At 40.1% G+C, this 19,898-nt stretch overlaps 1 protein-coding gene across 4 annotated transcripts; it reads left to right on the top strand.

The window, feature by feature from the left end:
* Positions 1 to 3,147: 3,147 nt before the first annotated feature.
* LOC126368563 (WD repeat-containing and planar cell polarity effector protein fritz) lies at positions 3,148 to 19,278 on the top strand. 4 transcript variants are annotated; one of them, XM_050012599.1, is made up of 14 exons: positions 3,148 to 3,320; positions 3,407 to 3,705; positions 4,094 to 4,215; positions 5,579 to 5,745; positions 7,594 to 7,708; positions 8,699 to 8,932; positions 11,952 to 12,085; positions 13,861 to 13,981; positions 14,475 to 14,616; positions 15,059 to 15,185; positions 16,004 to 16,155; positions 16,671 to 17,290; positions 17,679 to 17,891; positions 19,002 to 19,278. In XM_050012599.1, exons 1-13 carry the CDS (start codon positions 3,244 to 3,246, stop codon positions 17,862 to 17,864), a joined length of 2,496 nt encoding a protein of 831 aa, XP_049868556.1. In that variant the 5' UTR covers positions 3,148 to 3,243; the 3' UTR covers positions 17,865 to 17,891; positions 19,002 to 19,278. The 4 variants fall into 4 exon arrangements, with proteins under 4 accessions (XP_049868556.1, XP_049868555.1, XP_049868557.1 ...); XM_050012598.1 differs by having other exon boundaries at positions 17,679 to 17,835; XM_050012600.1 differs by lacking the exon at positions 17,679 to 17,891.
* The last annotated feature ends 620 nt before the right edge of the window (positions 19,279 to 19,898 follow it).

Below are 19,898 nucleotides of genomic sequence, written 5' to 3' on the forward strand. Positions count from 1 at the left end.
CTACCTATTTCGTGCCGGAAGCCTTTTAATATCTGAGAGGATAATAGATAAAAGAAACACGAAATTCATTAACAAAATTAAATAATAATAAATAGGTAATTAATTAATTAGATACCATGACGACGAAAGATGTATTAAATTAAATATTTTTCGTTATATATTAAAAATAATTAAACATTTAAAAAAATATATTTATGCGAAAGACAAAATGAAAAAGAAATGTTTATACCTACTTATTATTATTCAAAACATAAATAAATAAACATACTTAATAAACAAATGGAATATCACCTACTTACCTAATTATAATAAATTAAAATTCTCAAACTGACTTAGAATGCGACACTTCGCTTTTCGTTGTCTTCCCAAGAAATATTCAACGAGAGAATCGGCTCGACCTAGAAATATTATAAGGTTGTTTTGGGGTAAACAAGCAATAAAGACGACTTACCCCAGTAACAAGACATCTAAATAGGATATCAAAATACAACGATTACTATGCCATCATCGTCCTGGAGAAAGTTTTGGACTTCAGCCAGTATTTTTCTTGACAACCCATCAAATGTCGATCATTAAGGAGTTCGTACTTATTTAATAATCCTGCGTACTTCCTGCACATAGAGCAACACGGACCTCCGCGGACCGGAGTTCCTGCACCATTGTTTACAAATGTGCCCGATATGCAAAAATAACATAAAACATCAAATATTTCTTATGTTATGTGGCGCACTTTATGTTTTTTAAGAGTAACGGGTTTTTACCGCGTTTAAAATAGGGATATGAGACTCCCGATATTTCGACACTGTTGCAAGTGCCAAGATCACGGGATGGCTGATGAGATTGGAGTGGAGTAGGTAGATCCATAATTTAAAAATCCATAATTAAAACAATGTATAATCTAGTTATGTTAGACCAACAGACGTAATCAATGCGTAGTCTTTATCTTATAACATAATTCAAATTGTTTCAATTGTACTCGATTCATTTGAATTAACCTCTACGAAAATAATTTCCGCTTTCCTAAATATTGGTTTCATAAAACATATAAAAGAGGAAACAAAATACAAAGCAAATATAATGTCATGAATATTATATAATGTAGATAGGTACCTACTCAATGGAGTGTTCATTCAAAAATATCCGGAAAAGCTTTCAGAACGAAGTAAGTTATTCTTTTTTTACAGCATATCAGTTTCCTTCCACTCCAAACCCACACAACAACCATAATATACAATCATAAGGGAAATCAGACAATTTAATGTCAAACTTAATCCATTTGGAACGTATTATGAAACGAAAGATAGGATGGTGAACGAAATGATCATACTTACCTACTCAGTTACTGAAGAGAGAGGCCATACGAGGTAATGCTTGCTCCATAAAGAACAAGGAAAGCGGGAAAAGTCTATAAATAATAAGGAAAAGTGGCTTTTCTCTAATAGGAACTTTGCTTCATTAATAGACAGATCACGCTTGTATCCCGAAGGTGTAGACAGAGGTGTACACCTACTCGTCACCGGCTAAGTTTAAGTACCTACAATGTAAAAGAGGGCGACCCTACGAATAACAAGAATTCTTATTCGTAGGGGCGACCCTATTGCCATTAGGACTAATCATTACTGTAACTAACTGTAAATTATAACTATATTATAGACATAATTCATCACTACATAGTATAAAACAAAGTCTCTTTTTCTATCCCTACATCACTATGTACGCTTAAATCTTTAAAACTACGCAACGGATATTGATGCGGTTTTTTTTAATACATAGTGTGATTCGAGAGGAAGGTTTATATGTATAATAATATATCATCCATTAAATAGTGGAGAAATACTGTTATTTTTGAGGTTTTTAATGTAATGTAAATATATTCATTCTTTCCTCAGCATTGCACCCGAGCGAAGCCGGGGCGGGTCGCTAGTTTAATATAAAACTAAATATCATTAGGGTTACGGAACCCATATACAAAAATGCTAAACCCCTATGGTGAGAATGTGTCCGTCCGCGTCCGAGAGATGGCGGTTGCCGATGTATTAAAACTCGATAAAAATTGGTATTTACTTATTTGAATGGTTTCGAAAACGCGGAGACTGAGAAATTGCAACTTTTGATGTCGTGATTTTAAATTTTCATAGTATTTTTTTTTTGTTTTGTTTTTCCCCGAAGGGTAAGGCAAAGGGAACTATGCCCATACAGCCATGTCTTACGTATTTTTTTTCTTGATGATTAATGAAATGATGAAAGGTGATGATGATGAAACCTAAGCCCCCACCCTCGGAGTAGACTCCTACTCCGAACCCCAAACGAATTAACTCAAAAGTCCGCATAAACTTTTGAGTTATGAAGCGGCTTCCCGGCACGAAGCGAAAATAGGCAGATACACTTTGTTTATTGAATACTCCAATATAATAACACTCGCGAATGTCTTCCGACTAACTTAATGCGATCATTAACCACAAAACACCACTTCGTATTAATTATTTAGATTACTCAATGAAGAAAGCAACTGTCCCGTTCCCGTTTCCCGCCGAAAAGCCTTTTCATAGTATTATACCATTCCTGTGAGATAGTTTTTTTTTTTCCTTTTGCCCATTTGAGGGTCAGGCTAAGATCATAAGACCATGCTGCCTTGCCTGTGAGATAGATAATACGTAATACGGAACGTGATTGCAAAAAAAAAACCGTCAAGTGTCTTAAATGTCAGGCTTTTCGGCGGGAAACGGGAACGGGACAGTTTCTTTCTTCGTTGAGTAATCTAAATAATTAATACGAAGTGGTGTTTTGTGGTTAATGATCGCATTAAGTTAGTCGGAAGACATTCGCGAGTGTTATTATATTGGAGTATTCAATGAACAAAGTGTATCTGCCTATTTTCGCTTCGTGCCGGGAAGCCGCTTCATAACTCAAAAGTTTATGCGGACTTTTGAGTTAATTCGTTTGGGGTTCGGAGTAGGAGTCTACTCCGAGGGTGGGGGCTTAGGTTTCATCATCATCACCTTTCATCATTTCATTAATCATCAAGAAAAAAAATACGTCAGACATGGCTGTATGGGCATAGTTCCCTTTGCCTTACCCTTCGGGGAAAACTAAAACAAAAAAAAAGTCTTAAATGTCAAACAATTGTCAATGTCAAGTTAGCTTTCGTTGCTTCCGCTTGGTATGGAATGTGAAACTGTAAATATTTTTATTTAAAATGACTGAAATACAATAAAAATGAACATTATATAATTTGAAGTGATAATGTTAAACTACGAAGTCAAGTTTCTTACTTGCGACGATTCAGTGCACTTGAAAAACGGAGACTTCAAAAGTTACAAGTAGGTTGCTGTCAAAAACTTTTGTTTGCTTTCTATTTTGTTAGCCTAAAAATTGTTTAGAACGAGTTTTGTGATTCACTTTTTAGATATGAAACCAAGAAGAGAGTGGATGAGTCGGTATACGATGCCGGGAAAAGGAGTTATTGTGAGAGAAGAGGTGGAAACTGGCGAGCACCGCGGCCAAGGCATATGCGGCAGCTTGAGTCCAAACTCCGGGACCGGAGCGTGGTGTTCTGCGACTGGACAACCGACACACTGATCACGATCGTATTCTCAACCGGTGCCATTGCCTACCTCACTATCAAACCTGAAACTTTAGATGTAACACAGATCCTGTTTGATAGGTACTGTGTAGGGAAACTCTCAAGCCAAGCCGTTACTGGTGGTAAGTCACAATCAAATTATCCTCGTATTGAGTTACTTATTTGCAAGAACTAGTACCCCTATTGAATATTTTCTATTTTTTTACCCTCAGAACCATAGTAAGTCAGCAGATTAAATAGGTACTTAACATTATCAAACCAACTTGGGTAATGTGATTTTATATTTTGTCAATGTTGTCGTGCATACATTTGCTTGTGTTGGCTCAAGAATATGTAGTATAATTTAATTTGTTTTAATTAATTTTTTTTTATTGTTATGTTGGATTAATAGCATTTATGTCGCATGTACATGTTGTTTGAATCAGTATTTGTGTTTGTCTGTATTTATGTTGGAATTATAATTTATAAAGAATATAATTTCGGTGTTATTAGTATAAATTCTGTTTTCAGTTGTGCTATGTAAGTCACACTTACTGTTCGCACATGCAGACCGATCAGCTACGTTAGTTAGCTTCGGTAAAACAGTGAATACTCAACCATGCCGCATCTCAGACAGAGACCCACACTTACAGGTAACACGTTTTACATGCCTACACTTTGTCACCGTATAATGGTGCTCTCTACATACAACAAAATTAATAATGAACTTTGAGACTTAAAAACAGTGAGTCAGGTAGACAGAACAATTTCTAACAATATCTATGCATACACAAAGATAACATAAGTAAATGTAAATTCTTCTTCTATCATGTGGGTTGTGAGGTGGAGTACCAACCTAATGTAAATTGATTTTTCTTTTTCTTTAGAATGTGTAGAAGCTGTGGTCTATGTAGTGAAGTAACTACTCTTATGCTTGTTTTCACCAACATTCTTCTCGATAGTCCCCTGAATTGACAAAGCATATAGATGACACCTAATTCAAATTCAAAAATATCTTTATTCTTGAATTTGAATTTGAATTAGGTGTTACAATTGTTATACCTACAACAGCCTTAGTAACTCTTTTTATGCCAAGGTAGTGTGCTTCTTGGCACAGCTTCTCCTAACCTCCACCACTCTTCTCTATCTTGAGCTAGACATGAATATGACAGAAATACTGTCTACCCATCTGCCCTTAAATCATGTTATAAACCATTAACCAAATTTCCAAATAGATTTACTAAATCAGCATACAACTTTTTTCTATACTTGTCTGAGAGGAAACATAACACATGTTTAGCTAATTATCTTCCAGAGGATGTCATTAAACAGACAGATGTTAGTATTGTGTCTAGCAAGATGGACAATTAATTATATGGGTGGTGGGATGATCACCTGTTCTTATTCCTCATGTCCATCTTAGGACTTTTTACCAAAAGTAGCCCCGTTAGGTATTAAAGGCGTGAGTTTATGTATGTACTAGCTGTTACCCATGACTTTGTTAGTGTGATACCCTATTATTTTATGTTTATTTTTATTTTTTTAAAGAACATCTAGGGCACTGTGCCGAGGTTTTTCTTGCAGCTTCTTTTCCCCAGCTATACAGGTTGTGAGAAGCTGCAGTAGTTTTAGGCGGATGAGACGTTTGTTATGTAAAAATTGACGATTCAAAGCGTAACTGTGTTACCTACTGAATAAAGATATTTTTGAATTTGAATTAAAACTATAGAAATTTCATACAAATTTTGTCACCCCTTTCTACACCACTCATTATTATCAGCCGTACGACGCCCACTGCTGGGCATAGGCCTCCCCCAAGGATCTCCACGACGATCGGTCCGATCCCACACCACTAGGGGTAGAAAATTCGCAAAATCACCTTCTTATTTAGTATGTACGTCGTAAAAGGAACCTTTGAGACTACCAGCAGTTGTAGTTTCTGTGATTTCCTGATGAGTAAGTCAGTTACTTGACAGTTGACTTTTCGCTTTTATATATATAGATGTATATTGACAGATCTTGGAGCTAGGCGGAGGCGGTCGCAGAGCCGAGCGACGAGTGTCATGGCGGGAGAATGCGGCGGGCGCGCGCGTGCTGCTGTGGGCGGGCGGCGGCGCTGAGCCCGCGCCCTGGAGCCCCGCGCTGGAAGACCTCGCTAATTTGCATCTCTACCAGCTGCACGGGTGAGCTTATACATTCTTCATAGGTAATTATATCAACTACGTTATCGTTCGACCAGCCGTCGCAGCACGATTACCGCGCCGCGCTCGACTCGAATTATATCGAGAGCTTTGACCAATAAGCCCTATGATGTCTATCCACGTAGCGCCAATTAGTCATAGCCCTCCCTCCCCCACCCTCTATAAACCTCCCCTTTCCTTCCCTCGATATAAATCGCGCCTCGCGCGGCTCTGTAGCCGTGCAGAGTCTGTAGTAACATGCCAGCGCGTGGCGCGCGACTCTCTCCTATTATGCTACGACTGAAGGTACGTTTACGCGTTGTCCTGTAATGATTTTTATTTCTGCTTACTCCATAAAAGATTATTATAGTGATATGCGGTCTTTCTCTGTCTGTGTGTATTATTTAATCGGAAAAAGTACATTACATTCCTTGAATTCAACCCATCCACTCATTATTGGATATATATTAGACGTGATTTTTATAATCACATACGTAGTTTATGTTGGGGCGGGTAGAGCCACAAATTATGATTGAGATAACCCAGAACCGTTCCTGAAAATCATCCTAAAGGTGAGTGTAGACTTGACCATTTACTTGTAACAGAACATCGAACATTCGCCGTTTTTAAACACGATACTCGATGTATTATTACAACATTTACGACCAGAGAGAGAGATAGAAAGATACGTTACAGCTAAATGTTCACTCGCCGTAATTATTAATTACGTCGATCGAGCACAGCGTCGACCATTCACAACAACGTTACATTATATGGAAGTGCTCGAGAAAATTGAGCGTTTGCCTGCATTGCATCGTTCGTACGAATGTTACATTCCCCAGAAAAGGACTTTACTCACCCTATGATGGATAATTGGACTGCACATTATTGGAATGTTCCATTGAAAATCGCAATGCCATTGAATTCAGTCAACAGGTCAGTTGTAAATTATCCATTGTTACTTAACAATGAACCAATAAAAAACACACTGGCAAAAAATTGTGTCAACTTCAATTAAACAAAAGCATTTCAACATTTTCAACTGTATGCTGTTAAGAAAATTGGTTTATTATTTATTTTTAAAACAAATGTCATCACCTATCACCACACCCAGGACACTTCATACAAACGACCTCGTTTTACACAGACACTACACATTGACATTATCAACACGTGCAACTGTGTGTGACGTCTGAGGGCTGCCGATTACAATACCTATCATCATCATCAGCCGTACGACGCCCACTGCTGGGCATAGGCCTCCCCCAAGGATCTCCACGACGATCGGTCCTGCGCTGCCACAATGATATCAATATGACCTCAACACAATACCTAATTTAATCGTTATTACTTGGTTAGATAGGTAGTACTACTTACGAAAGATGCTTTTATAATAATCAGTTAATATTTATTTACCACACAAATCACAAACAAGAAATTTTGAACTAATTAATTTCATTCGCATTATTTTTACATCAAGCACTTAGCCTAGGTTTGATTTTATTGCAAATTATTAGCATGTTTTGGTGAAAAATCACTATTAAAAATAAATATTTATAGGCGCCGCGCATTCGTCCCAGCGCGGGCAATTACTATGAGGTCAAATATTCGAATCAGACGAAAGAACATCGGCGTCCAATTTCAAAATTCGAACATATAAACTAAACTGACAAAAAATAAAAACAATGGTCCGCGCGCAGCCTTCACGATTCAAGTCTAAACTGCATCTCTTAAATTCTTTTTTTTTACGTGACCTGTATTTGGCCGGATAAAACATCTCTTATCCCTTAAGATAATAAATATATTCTGAATATATTATTGTGTTGATTTTGTGATTTTTTTATTTTACAGACAACAAGTAACATTGCTGGCATATCACCAGTTGGAGAATGAGACCCTCTCTGCTGAGTTGGCACATAAGTGTGACAATATTATTCATATTGTGGAGCAGGTGGCCAATCATAAGGTGAGAATGGTCCTTCATCGATAACTTAAACACATACTTTACCTTGCAAATCCGCGAAAACCACCACAGATTGAGTATATACGACCCGTATTGTGATAGTGGTGGTTAAAATTGTTTTGACGTATTCTCACGACTATATCCCAATGGGGTAGGCAGAGTTACCTCCATCGCAAGATGAACTAAGTACTCACACCTGACTGAGCTTTCTGTTAGACCAACGTGATAGGTGAGCTGTATCGCCATCTATAATGGTCGAGGCAACAGTGTTAGTGAAGCAAGTCCGGTAACGGGATTCGAACCGACGCTCCTCGTGTGAGAAGCAATCCGGTGTGCCACACGACCACAGTGGTTCTATTGTCCTTCAATTAACCCCAATCACGAGATAATGTTGATCCGACCTATGACTCTTAGTTAGTTAGTGGGCTCTGTTTTCCGCATTTAGGCTCTAAGATGACCATGCGTGATATTTTTCAGAATCAGAATCATTTATTCAACGTAATTATCATGGATAAACTTGTTGAAGGTCAATGTAACATTTTTGAATTTACGTCATTTCGCAAGGTGTTATGGTTGAGGAGAAGAAATTACAAGAAACTGCAACAGCAACACATCTTTTAAAAACCAATGGTACACATTACAAGTTATTTAATAACTAGAGGAACACATTCAATACCAGAAATTTTTATCATTTAGGTAATCATTAATCTTATAATAAGCTTTTTTACATAAAGTAAGCTTCACGTGAGCTTTAAATTTATTCTCTGACAAATTTAAAATATCATCTGGTATTTTATTGTAAAAACTTATACATAATCCCAAAAAAAAAAAAATTAATTTACTTACTCTAGAATTTTGAACAACGCTACTGTTGGCTACGTAAGCCAACTTAACTTCTTCCAGAAGCTCAGAAGCCTCCTGGGGTTTTCACAGGCTTCGTGGAGCGACGAGCTATAGCAGCCCTAATAATAACCATTATTTTTTGACCCACAGACTGGCGTGGCGCTAGACTGGATCCGCTATGAAATGCCCAGCGGCGAGGAGAGGACAGAGCGCACCAAGTTATCGTCACTACGAGAAAGTGTGACGCGCGCGTCGCTGCCGGCGCCTGCGCGGGTGACGCAGCGCTCGCAGTGCGACGGGAAACTGTTGGCCGCGTGTATTGACGGCTCCATACATGTGGTGCATCATATAGCTGGACTCACGCATTCCACGAGGGCTGGCTTTGTAAGTACCGTCGAGATATACCTAGGTCGAAAATAAATTATGAAATTCTGATTACCTACTAAAGACCACACATTAGAGAGATTTAGAGATTTTTTGGGGGATTTAGAGAGATCTAAATGTGACAAAAAATCTATTTAACTATTATTTTTTCTTGGTTTAGTCAGTCCGCTCAGCAGTGGCGGATTTACAAATTTGCCGCCAGTAGGCTATTCAATTTTTGCCGCCCCTACTGACCTCTAAAATTCAATACGCTAGTTTAGTTCACAATCAAATTAATTAGTACTTTTATTCTGTTAATAAAATTGCAACTTTCGGATTTGTATTCTATCGTCCTCATTACATCGGCTTTTTCCCGTTATTAATATGATTGTGAAGTAAGTTGTGTCAGTTTCTAGATTTTTTTACAGCAGTCGATTTAGTGAAGTGTATACTGTTGAGCTAAAACAGCAGCATGTAAGTACTAATTATCATAATTCATGTCGTCCAAACCGTATCCGGCGACGGTGACTCCTGAATATCTATCCTGGATCGATGTTGTGGTGGGCTCTGATGTGGCTGGCGAAACCGAACTTCGACTTGAAGATCCGGTCATACGGCACACAATAAAGCTGGCCTGACGAATTGAGTGTGTGGGTTTTGATCGAGTCTTCCACATTTGGCGCTTTGCGTCGAGATCTTGTAAACGCTTCTTTTCAAATAAATTGACGCTCTTGTGAACGGCGCGGCGTCATTCCGGTCTAAGACAAACACAATCCACCCAACTAACTGTTGGTATCTCACATGCCACGAGATTGCGCTTAAGCACGTCTTTGTAACGCAGATATTGCCCACCATGTTTTCGCTTTCCGCTAGAGAGCTCGGAATAGAAAACTGCTTTCGGTAGTCTGCTGTCATCCATTCGCAAGACGTAACCGCACCATCTCAGTCGATGCTTTATGATGAGCGCTTCTATCCCGGATAGACCAGCACGACGCAAAACTTCTGTGTTAAGGCCGTTTATACACTCGTTCACAGTGTCCTGCATAAGTTGATTGCCGATGCAGCTTGGATGTCAGGTAAACTGAGAACCGTGTTTATGTATGATGACCATAAGAGTCGTCCATTCTCATACCGGTTACGAAAGATGTCCCAGCCCGAGTCGTAATTGTCGGCGCTGATATTCAAATGCTGTACGAGCTTTTCTGGTTCACCTCTCAGTTTAGATTTCAGTAGCTGCAATTTTTACGACTTCGTTAGCATATAAAAATCGCAAAAAGACACCCACTTGTTATTTAACTCGGGTATATCAATTTTAGGCGTTGTTTTCTGGCGATTAGTGTCTCGACGTTAATTTTAGAAGCCGATTTTTCAAAAGCACTTTATTCTTGTCTTTAGATGAACTTGCCGTTTAGTTATCTTTCATTTGGACATCAATTGTAGGGCGTGGTGACATGAGAGATATAGATAGTTTTTCCTTGAACATCTTCTGTCGTGTTTTGTCGTATAAAGCTACCGTTTACTTGAATGACGTAGTCCATGTCAGGCGTCACGAGTGGTGCAAGTTTCCCGTGATTCATGCTAAACTCAGCCCAGTGAGCCTCCAAAGCCTCTAGACGTTTTTCTAGATAACTGAAAATCTTCCGTTGAACAGTATCCTTGGCGTAGTTGGAGGTGATTTGCTTGATGTTATCGTAGTTCACCTTCTGTTTCTCGAGGAGTTGATCTATGTTAGTTGCCATCGTGGCGTCAATTGTTAAAGCTTCGCTGGAAGAAGAACGTGCTAGTTACACAGTGATATGTGCGCTTTCTCAATGCAGTTGGTGAGACCCGCTTGCGGCAGGCCAAAAGCATCGATTCGCTATCACAGTCATTAACACAACATTCCACTCTAGTAGCTCGGCGATCAGCGCTCCACCTTCAGTTGTAGTTGTAGGATTTGATCGTTAACTCAAAGATTCGTTTAAGTAGGTTTATTTCTTTATTTGCGCTCGTGGCTAGTACGTATCGTTTACGTTGAGTGACCGTTTCACCAGCGGCGTAGCGTGGGTGTCGGCCGTCCGGGGCGGAAGACAATTTTGCCGCCCTTTTATTTAGATATTTCAATTTACAAATGACCACAGATTTTTTGTTTTAAATTTAATGATGTCTATATTCGTTACGCGCGTTTTTTAAAATATGAAAAATTAAATGTATATTTTTCAATCCTTCTGAGATTTTTTCTTAATATTTTTTCCGTAAGAACCTTGTACAGATTATTAGAAAACTACAAAAAAAAATTGCCAAATCGCTCAAGCCGTTTCTATGTTATGTCGTGACAACGGAAAACGGGTTTCATTTTTATATACGGGTTTTTTTTTGGGTTGATGAGGTTGGTAATCCACCTCACAACCCACACGATAGAAGAAGAATTTTTTATAGATTATAAATTGTGAAATTTTGTCGGCCCCTAAAAACCCGCCCCTGCCGCCTCCACTACGCTACGCCGCCGCTGCGTTTCACACTAATAATAATCGAGTGCACAGCGCTACCAAAAGCAGGGCGTAATGTTAGCAAAATATGTTCGGTTGAAGCCCGTACAGACGTAAGAATGTGCAGTACACTGTCCATTATACTAAAATATTAAAATTCTTGTCACTTGTTTCTTTATGTACTTACTTATATAATAATGTCTTTTTTATTTCTGTAAGACAAAAAAAAATTTTAGGCCAAATTTGCCGCCCCCTAAAATCTGCCGCCCTAGGCTTCAGCCTACTCAGCCTACTGGTAAATCCGCCACTGCCGCTCAGTCCTCTAGACTATAAGTTTCGTTGAGTGGACAAGTAACGTGTCAGGAGCTATAACCAGTGTCACATTAATTTTAATAAAGAAAAATGTAATAATAAATGCGACATTTTGTCACGTTTTACTCTGACGCAGTGGAGCGACGTGAAGTATGGTCTTTATACCCCCTCCGGTTTATTGAGGGGAGGCCTGTGCCTAGCAGTGGGATGTATATAGTGGGACGCTGTTTATGGTTTATGTTCATTTCTTTATATTGCAGATAGCGACTGACGTGCGGTGGACGGGCGACATAGTGGTAGCGACGGAGGAGGCTGGCCGGCTGCAGAGCTTCGACCGCGCGCTGGCGCTGCTCAATCACCACGCCAAGTGCCTCGACTTCACCTCCTACTTCAGGTACAACGACCACCACCGCTACATCACTATTTCGACCAACATCTTTTTTTTGTTTATATTATGTTTTGTTTTTTGGGAAGTTTTCTTTTTTTTATTCTATTGTATTGTTACTGTGGCCTGTAATAAAAAATAATTTCTTAATTTCTTTCGTTATAATTATCTACTTTAAAAACATATTATAAATAGCATGTTAATAAAATAAAAATATATACATTACGAAAAAATTAAGTAAAAAAAATACTTATCAAAATGAAATCAAATACTCGTGTATGTAGTTATCATCAAAAATCCTTACTCTCACTAGGGGGCAGGTTAGGTTGTTGATACGGGCCCTCACAGGGCATTGTAGACTCAATAAGCACCTACACAAAATGGAGCTGACCGAGTCTCCTCTATGCAGATTCTGCTTAGGGGAAGATGAGACGCCACTACATCTGCTATGCAGCTGTGAGGCTCTCATACATAGTAGAAGCCGTACACTTGGGGGCCACATAATGGACCCCCAGGAAGTCATGGAGCTTTCTCCCAAAAAGACGTTGGATCTATTCGAACGGATCGGTCTAGAGGAGGATATTTAAATGTAGGGATTTAAGGTCACAATAGATCTGTCAAGGTCGCAGTGACCTCGCGGGCCGCATTCGGTCCGGCCCTCACAACTTTCAAATAATAATAAATAAAATGTAGGTATCTGATTAAACGATATTACGAAATGCAAGTTATCTCTATAAGAAATCTGTTCTATTCCATCTTGAGTGAAACCTCAAAGAATCTACAAGCACAGCGTTTATGCGCAAACCCATTAGTAAAGAACTCTCCTTGGTCCTTCTAGTTTTCTCGATTCTTCTCGAACTCCGGACAATCCTGATAAGCGTTGAGATCTTTACGTTGCGGATAAAAACTGCCCTTTTCTCCCATCAGGTGTCGCTACTGTTGAGTGTTCTTAAATTTTGACAGTTCCCCATACTATTTGAGTAGGTACAAATATATTATTTGATTATATTTTTACACTATGAACCTTAGCGCAGCATTAAACTGCAAAAAGAAGAAAAACTTATTTTCAATCATAACTTCCTTTTTACAATTGACTGCTTTTCTTTTTCGTAACTCATCCTTCAGACGGGATACAACTCACGTTGTTCCATATTTTAAACCAATTTATCACGAATTTTAGCTGGACAGTATGGAGAACTGTCAAAATTTAGGAACACTCAACAGTGCTGCCACCTACACAAATGCAGTTCAAAACTTCTAGTTTTTTTCCTCTATAGGGAACAGTGGAAGAAGAGAGGTGATACCTTTGCCCAGAGTGTACAATTTTGGTACAATTACACTAATAATCTATTTTTATTTCATAAGTACAGAGGCTTTTTGGCGGGAAACGGGACAGTTGCTTTCTTCATTGAATAATCTAAATAATTAATACGAAGTGGTGTTTTGTGGTTAAGATCGCATTAAGTTAGTCGGAAAATATTCGCGACAGTGTTATTATATCGGAATATTCGGTGGACAAAGTGTATCTACCTATTTTCGCTTCGTGCCAACAAGCCGCTTCATAACTCAAAAGTTTATGCGGACTTTTGAGTTAATTCGTTTGGGGTTCGGAGTAGGAGTCTGCTCCGAGGGTGGGGGCTTAGGTTTCTTCATCATCACCCTTCATCATTTCATATGTAACAAAAAAAATACGTAAGACATGGTTGTATGGGCATAGTTCCCTTTGCCTTACCCTTCGGGGAAAATCAAAACAAAATCATAAGTACAGAATTTGTTTTTCCCAGAGATTCGAGGCGACTGCAGATCTTAGCCACCAAGCCGTCTCGAGGCGGTCCGCTCGTGTTGGCTTCATTCTCCGGTGGGCCGCTCACCCTGCTACGTATCATGCACCCACGATTGTTGACTGTAAGTTTTTAGTCTGTGGTTTTTAGCATATTGACAAAGAATATCGTATCTGAAGCAATGGTAGCTGAGTTGGGACGCTTGCCTCTCACTTTGAGGTCGCAGGTTCGAATCCAGGACAGGCTTCGAATGATTGTCGAATTTGTTTTAGAATTCATGTTTGGACCATAAATGGTTATCACGTGCTCAGCGGTGAAGGAAATCATCGTGAGGAAACCCACATTTCCGAGAAATGCTTTTATTTATGTGACCTAACCTGTATTGGGCTGGTTTTCCCTTCGCGGTTTAGAAGGTCAGACAGGCAGTCGCTTCTGTAATAAACCGCACCTGTCAAATCTATGTTAGGTAAGATCCTATGAAAAACGGGATAATGGAGATGACATATAATAACGTATAATTATACCTGTAACGGTAGCTCTCCCGTTTTTTTACAGGATATCAGTGGGTTCGTATTTTATAAGGACATTCGGTCTTACTATTTTAAATATATTTGCAGGCGTGGGTGCGTGCAGGGCGCACGGGTAACGCGGTGTCGTTGCTGCGAGCTTTGGACTGGGAGGCGGAGGGCACGGAGGGGTTGTGGTGTATCAATCGCATCGTGTGTGCCGCGCTGAGGGCCGGCCTGCAGGGAGCAGCTGGTAATATTACCATAGAGTATAGAATACAATAGAAATTGTTTATTATAAAAGGACGCCACACAAAACAATTACAAAAAGCATAGGAGGATGTTCATTAGAATAATCATAAGGTGGTGGTGGACGTCCTGAGATAAAAGGGCCTCACTCGGCACAAGTCGCGGCGTGAACCACGACGCTGGAATACCAGTGTTTGTAGTATGGGTCCTCATAATAATGAGGACCCTGCTGGGTGAGGCACGAACGTCGTGTTCCGCTCATACAAAAAGAAAAGAAACTCATTCTTATCGTGTGCTGATTAACGCATAAGTATCTAATCTGAGGCTAAACGTGCCTTCCGAAGCACGGATTGATCGAGGGGAGGTCTGTACTAAACGTGGGACGTATCTAGGCTATATGTTATGTGAGCATTAAAGTGTTTACCTGTGTGTGTATGTCCGCCCAGGCGAGGCGGCGGCGCAGGCGGCGCTGGGCGCGTACCTGGCCCCCGCGGCGCCGCACGGGCCGCAGGCGGAGCGCCTGGCTCCGGCGGTCCATGACCTCGCGAGAAAGTTCTTCCATCATCTACTCAGGTACACCTATCTTCTAACTTTATTTAAAACTCTCAATCAAAGAAATCAAAAACCTACATAAAGTTATCAACCGTATCCACTCCGATATTCCTTCTAAAATGATTGTTAAAAATGCGTACATTTATTTTCTTCTGACCTTTAATGTCTTCAATCACACAACACATTTTGTATGAGTTTTATTATCAGTGATCGGGATATATACTGCCATTTGCGACATTTGTCGTTCTAACATGGATATGTCACTCAAATCTCGATACACAATATTCGATTTATTTTGTGAGTTATTTTAGGAATTTGTATTGTTTTTGTTTATTTATTATTATTTATGTATTTTTGTTTTTATTGTTTGTCTGGAACAACAAACTTTCACATATTTTATAAGATTAGTAGGACTGTACTTATGGTATCTCGAACTTATTGACTTTTATTTAATACAAGTTTAATAATTATATTCAGAAAAAGAAAGTAAATTGAATATTATGTAGTACAATGTAATACAAGAAGAAGACAATATTATAATGTAACGTAATCACGCAATCTCAAAAATCTCGTGGTCTTTTTTTTATATTCGGGTTAACAACAGTTCACTATTATATGTATAATTAAGGGGTTATAACTTTGTGAAACCAATTATAATTATTATTAAGTCATATCTACATTAACTACGACATTCAGGGTTATTGACCCCAAATGGCACTTCCTATCCCGGTCACAGGTTATTATTAAACAGCACAGTGAATTTGAATGCAACATGAGACTGAGTCGAACCACAAGTCGAGACATGAGTTGTGGAATATTAAAAAAAAATATGTATACAGACGCGGTCGCGTGGAGAAGGCCCTCAGCCTGGCGGTGGACCTGGCGGACTGGGACCTGTTCGTAGACGCGCGCTGCGCCGCCGCCCGCCGCGCGCTACCCGCGCTCGCGCACGAGGCTGCTGCGCTCGCCGCGCACTACGCGCACGCGCACGGTACGCCGCGGAGCTACGTGTACATATACATCGGCGGTCCTATACCCCACCCCGGACACTATACGTACACAAATCTTACCATGAGCTGCGTAACGCGGCAGTGCGTAAGTATGTACTTACTGCTTAGCCCAGAGCGAGTGAGGTCCGCGTCGAAAATGCTGCTGGGTGGGGAGTTACCGGTTTTTTTTTATTTATTATAAACAATTGCAAAGTACATTTTTATATTTAATACAGTACCTCTCAAACTTAAAAAAGTTTTACCGTGCAAATCTATCTATACGTAGCAGCCTATATACGTCCCACTGCCTCCCCTCAATCAACCGGTGGGGGTATGGAGCATACTCCACCACGGTGCTCCACTGCGGGTTGGTGGAGGTGTTTTAACGGCTGACAGCCGGGACCAACGACTTAACGTGCCCGAAGCATGGAATCATCTTGTTCAGACAATCAGGTGATCTGTACTATTAATCTTTAATCTATGACAATACTAAAACATTACATCTTTTACGTTACAGAATCAGACTGCTCCGACTCATGTTCGCAATGCAGCTCGCATTCGTACTCTGGTTCAGAGGTGACGACGAGCGCGTCCTCCGAAGGCCCGGCCACCAAGCCGCCGCCGCTGCCGCGCGTGCCCCAACCCACCATCATGCCCGTACACACACACTCCGAGCCAATATCCACCAACAGCATCCGACCGAACCTCCACCAATACCTAGAAAGAGACAACACTATATGGAACACAGCTGTTAGAGACGACACGCACGTCAACGGATACAATGACCTCAAACCCATTCTCAGTCAAAGCATGAAGTGTCACAGCGTCGACAACGTGCTATCGAGCTATAAGCAGAACTCAAAGCATACTCTCTTACCTATAAGCGAGACAAAGTCCCATCTAATGCCTCACGACGATAGAATGACTCCGGCCCATTTCAGACACTTACTCCAAACAGAACTAAGAGAAGATGTGCCAAATACACTGTACCGTTACCAAAGCACGAACAATTTTTTTCCAAGCACAAGTGTTAGCAGACAATATAGACACGATGGCGACATCCCTGAGAGAACGAGTCGCGCCGGAGAGAAGAACAAAGTTAAATTCTCGGATACCGTTACCATTGCTGTTATGCCGGTAAGTCTGTTTGAATTAGCCGTTTATGTGTAGAAGGCGGAGTAGGACAAAGCCACGTGTCTTTATAACAGCCTATCAGCAAACAAATCTCTTTTATCTTGATAAATATTAAAAATACTTTCTTTCTTTCTAAATGCGAAACAGAATTGCTTTGTTACGCTTTCATGAAGAAAAAAGAGTAGTAAACACTTCATACATAAATCTTATACTTACCGTATGCCGCCTAACGCGTAGGTGCGAGCGATACACACGCGTCCGTGCACACCGTTACGCCATGTAAGACCCAGAGGGGATGAGGTCGGGCCCGATACGAATTGGCGCGGAGCGGGGGGTCACCTTTGTATAGGTAATGTTATTGTTTATTGTAGTAATGTTACAACGTCCGCAGCCGCCCCCCGCGCCCGCGTGCCCGTCCCCGGCGCGCGAGCTGGCGGCCAGCCTGCCGCTGTGCGCGCCGCACCGCTACCTGGCTGCCTTCGCGCCGCACCCGCCGCCCCACGCCACACACGCCACCCACGCGACACACGCCACCCATGCGCCGCCCGGTACTCCGCTAGACTACGTCGAAGTGTGACACACCGCATGCCTGCACGATGCACATGTTTGTTATCATTTCATTGCACTTTATCACAGCCCTCAACGCTCAACGTCACGGGAAATAATAAGTCACATCAAACATGCACTATAGTCATGTAGTTTTTTTCTTCACTATTTTTGTTTCATAAGTCAAGATCAATGAAATGCTGCATTTCTCGCACTTGATCATATCGAACCGCTGCTTGCCATTTCGTACACGCCAACATTATCTTTATTGTTGCACGAAGAATGTAGTACTCAATAAAAGTGTTAAAAGTAACCAAATTCAAAGTCTGATAGAGTGAAAGATAACTATAAAAAATATGTTTGCTTGTTACGCATGTCGATTCTTTGTTACGCTCTGCATGAAATTAAAGTGTCAAAGGAAATAGCATGAAAATGCACAATAACAATTTCAAAAAAAAAAGTATTACGATAGAAAGGCATACTTCCTTTGGCAGCTAGTATGCTGGTAATTAAATTTTGTTCAAAACACAATATTAAACCTTTTGCGATAGAATTAGAGTGGATAATTACGTAAAAATAGGTCCAGGATCAGTCCTATGGGCCAGGATCCTTATCACACACAGATCAAAGATTAACCCAAAGACATTAGGTTCTCTGTCCAATAGAGTGGCCTGACCTTTTTGTGTAGATTGAACCAGCAACTTGAATTCAGAATGTCGGCTGATTCAACAGTCTTTTTAGTGTGTGTTTTAGTAGTTGAAACAGCGCGTGACTCCCCTGTGAGTTCACAAGTTTGAACTCGAGTACGGGCCTAAACCAATGATTTTCGAATTCATCTTTGGATCATAAATGGTTATCACATGCTCATCCGTCAAGGAAAACATCGTGAGGGAACCCATATACCCGAGAAATGCGTTTCGGGGTACGTAACCAAACCTGTATTGGGCTGGTTTTTCCTCCACGGGTTAAAAGGTCGACAGACAGTCGATTCTGTAATATATACCTCTCTTATCTTCAGGTTAAGTAAGCGGTAGGTGAGCTCCGTGAAAACGAAATAGCACTAGTTAGAGGAAAGTGTTAAGAGTTACATACCTTCAGTTGTATAATGATGTTTCACATTGTAGGTACTTTCTTGTTTTATCTCATAAAGATTTTTGTTTTGTTTCAGAAAATTCCGTTCAAAAACCGCCTAAAATAAAAGTCGTCCATTTTGGCATGGTATAGTAATAATACCTTTGAGTGACCGAAATCGTATCCGTCCATTTACATAGCATTTACGCGTACATTAGAGAAAGCCAGAAATGTGTATTTTTATATAAATATGTCCAATAAGTATAATTATTTACTCAAATAACAACAAATCTTAGTATTGTAAAATATTGCTATAAAATATATTTTTATACATTATATAAGGGTGTATACCATCCATATTTTTACAATATCTGTGGAATATACATGGTTGTGAAAAAAAGTTGTTTTATTTAACATAGGTAGAATATATTGATAATTAATTGAAACCCCATTAACTTTTATTACGTCACGCTCGTAATATCTTTTGCTTCGGGCAGGGCAAAAATCATCATTTCTAGTGACAGATTGAGCCTTCCATCCAATCAGCCTGTATCATTCCAATGCTGGCTAGGCCTTCTATATTTTGCACCATATTTTCTGGTCCTGCTCTGACCTCATTCGAAACTTTCCTGCTGTTGAAACAACGTCATCTGACCAGAAATGGCCACATTATTGCTAGTTTGCATTGCGCACACTTACTTTACAATACTGCTTTCTGTGGCCATTTGAACCCCGGCGAGAATTGTCGTGTGTGTCCCCCCCCCCCGGAAATATTGACTTCACTCCAAATTTTTTAATTTGTTCTATGCTAAAAGTTCGTATACCAATGTACAAAGATATGCCAACGTTCACTGCAGAGTGAGCTTTGCCCGAATGCCGGCTGTTATTTAAAGCCCTTCGGACTCGTGGTCACACCAGGTTTTGCCCACCACTAACCGAACTACAGCTATAGGCTCAACAGTTCGGTTTGACGTCATAACCGTACTAATGAGAC

The sequence above is a fragment of the Pectinophora gossypiella genome, chromosome 7 (assembly GCF_024362695.1).
Source record: "Pectinophora gossypiella chromosome 7, ilPecGoss1.1, whole genome shotgun sequence".
In the NCBI taxonomy this organism is placed as follows: domain Eukaryota; kingdom Metazoa; phylum Arthropoda; class Insecta; order Lepidoptera; family Gelechiidae; genus Pectinophora; species Pectinophora gossypiella.

Bases quoted from the DNA above. Each gene is read 5' to 3' on its own strand.
- LOC126368563 (XM_050012598.1), top strand. From the start codon at position 3,244: ATGTTAAACTACGAAGTCAAGTTTCTTACTTGCGACGATTCAGTGCAC. The intron at 3,321-3,406 runs GTAGGTTGCTGT...TTCACTTTTTAG, and splicing joins GGAGACTTCAAAAGTTACAA to ATATGAAACCAAGAAGAGAG. The intron at 16,156-16,670 runs GTACGCCGCGGA...TTTACGTTACAG, and splicing joins GCACTACGCGCACGCGCACG to AATCAGACTGCTCCGACTCA.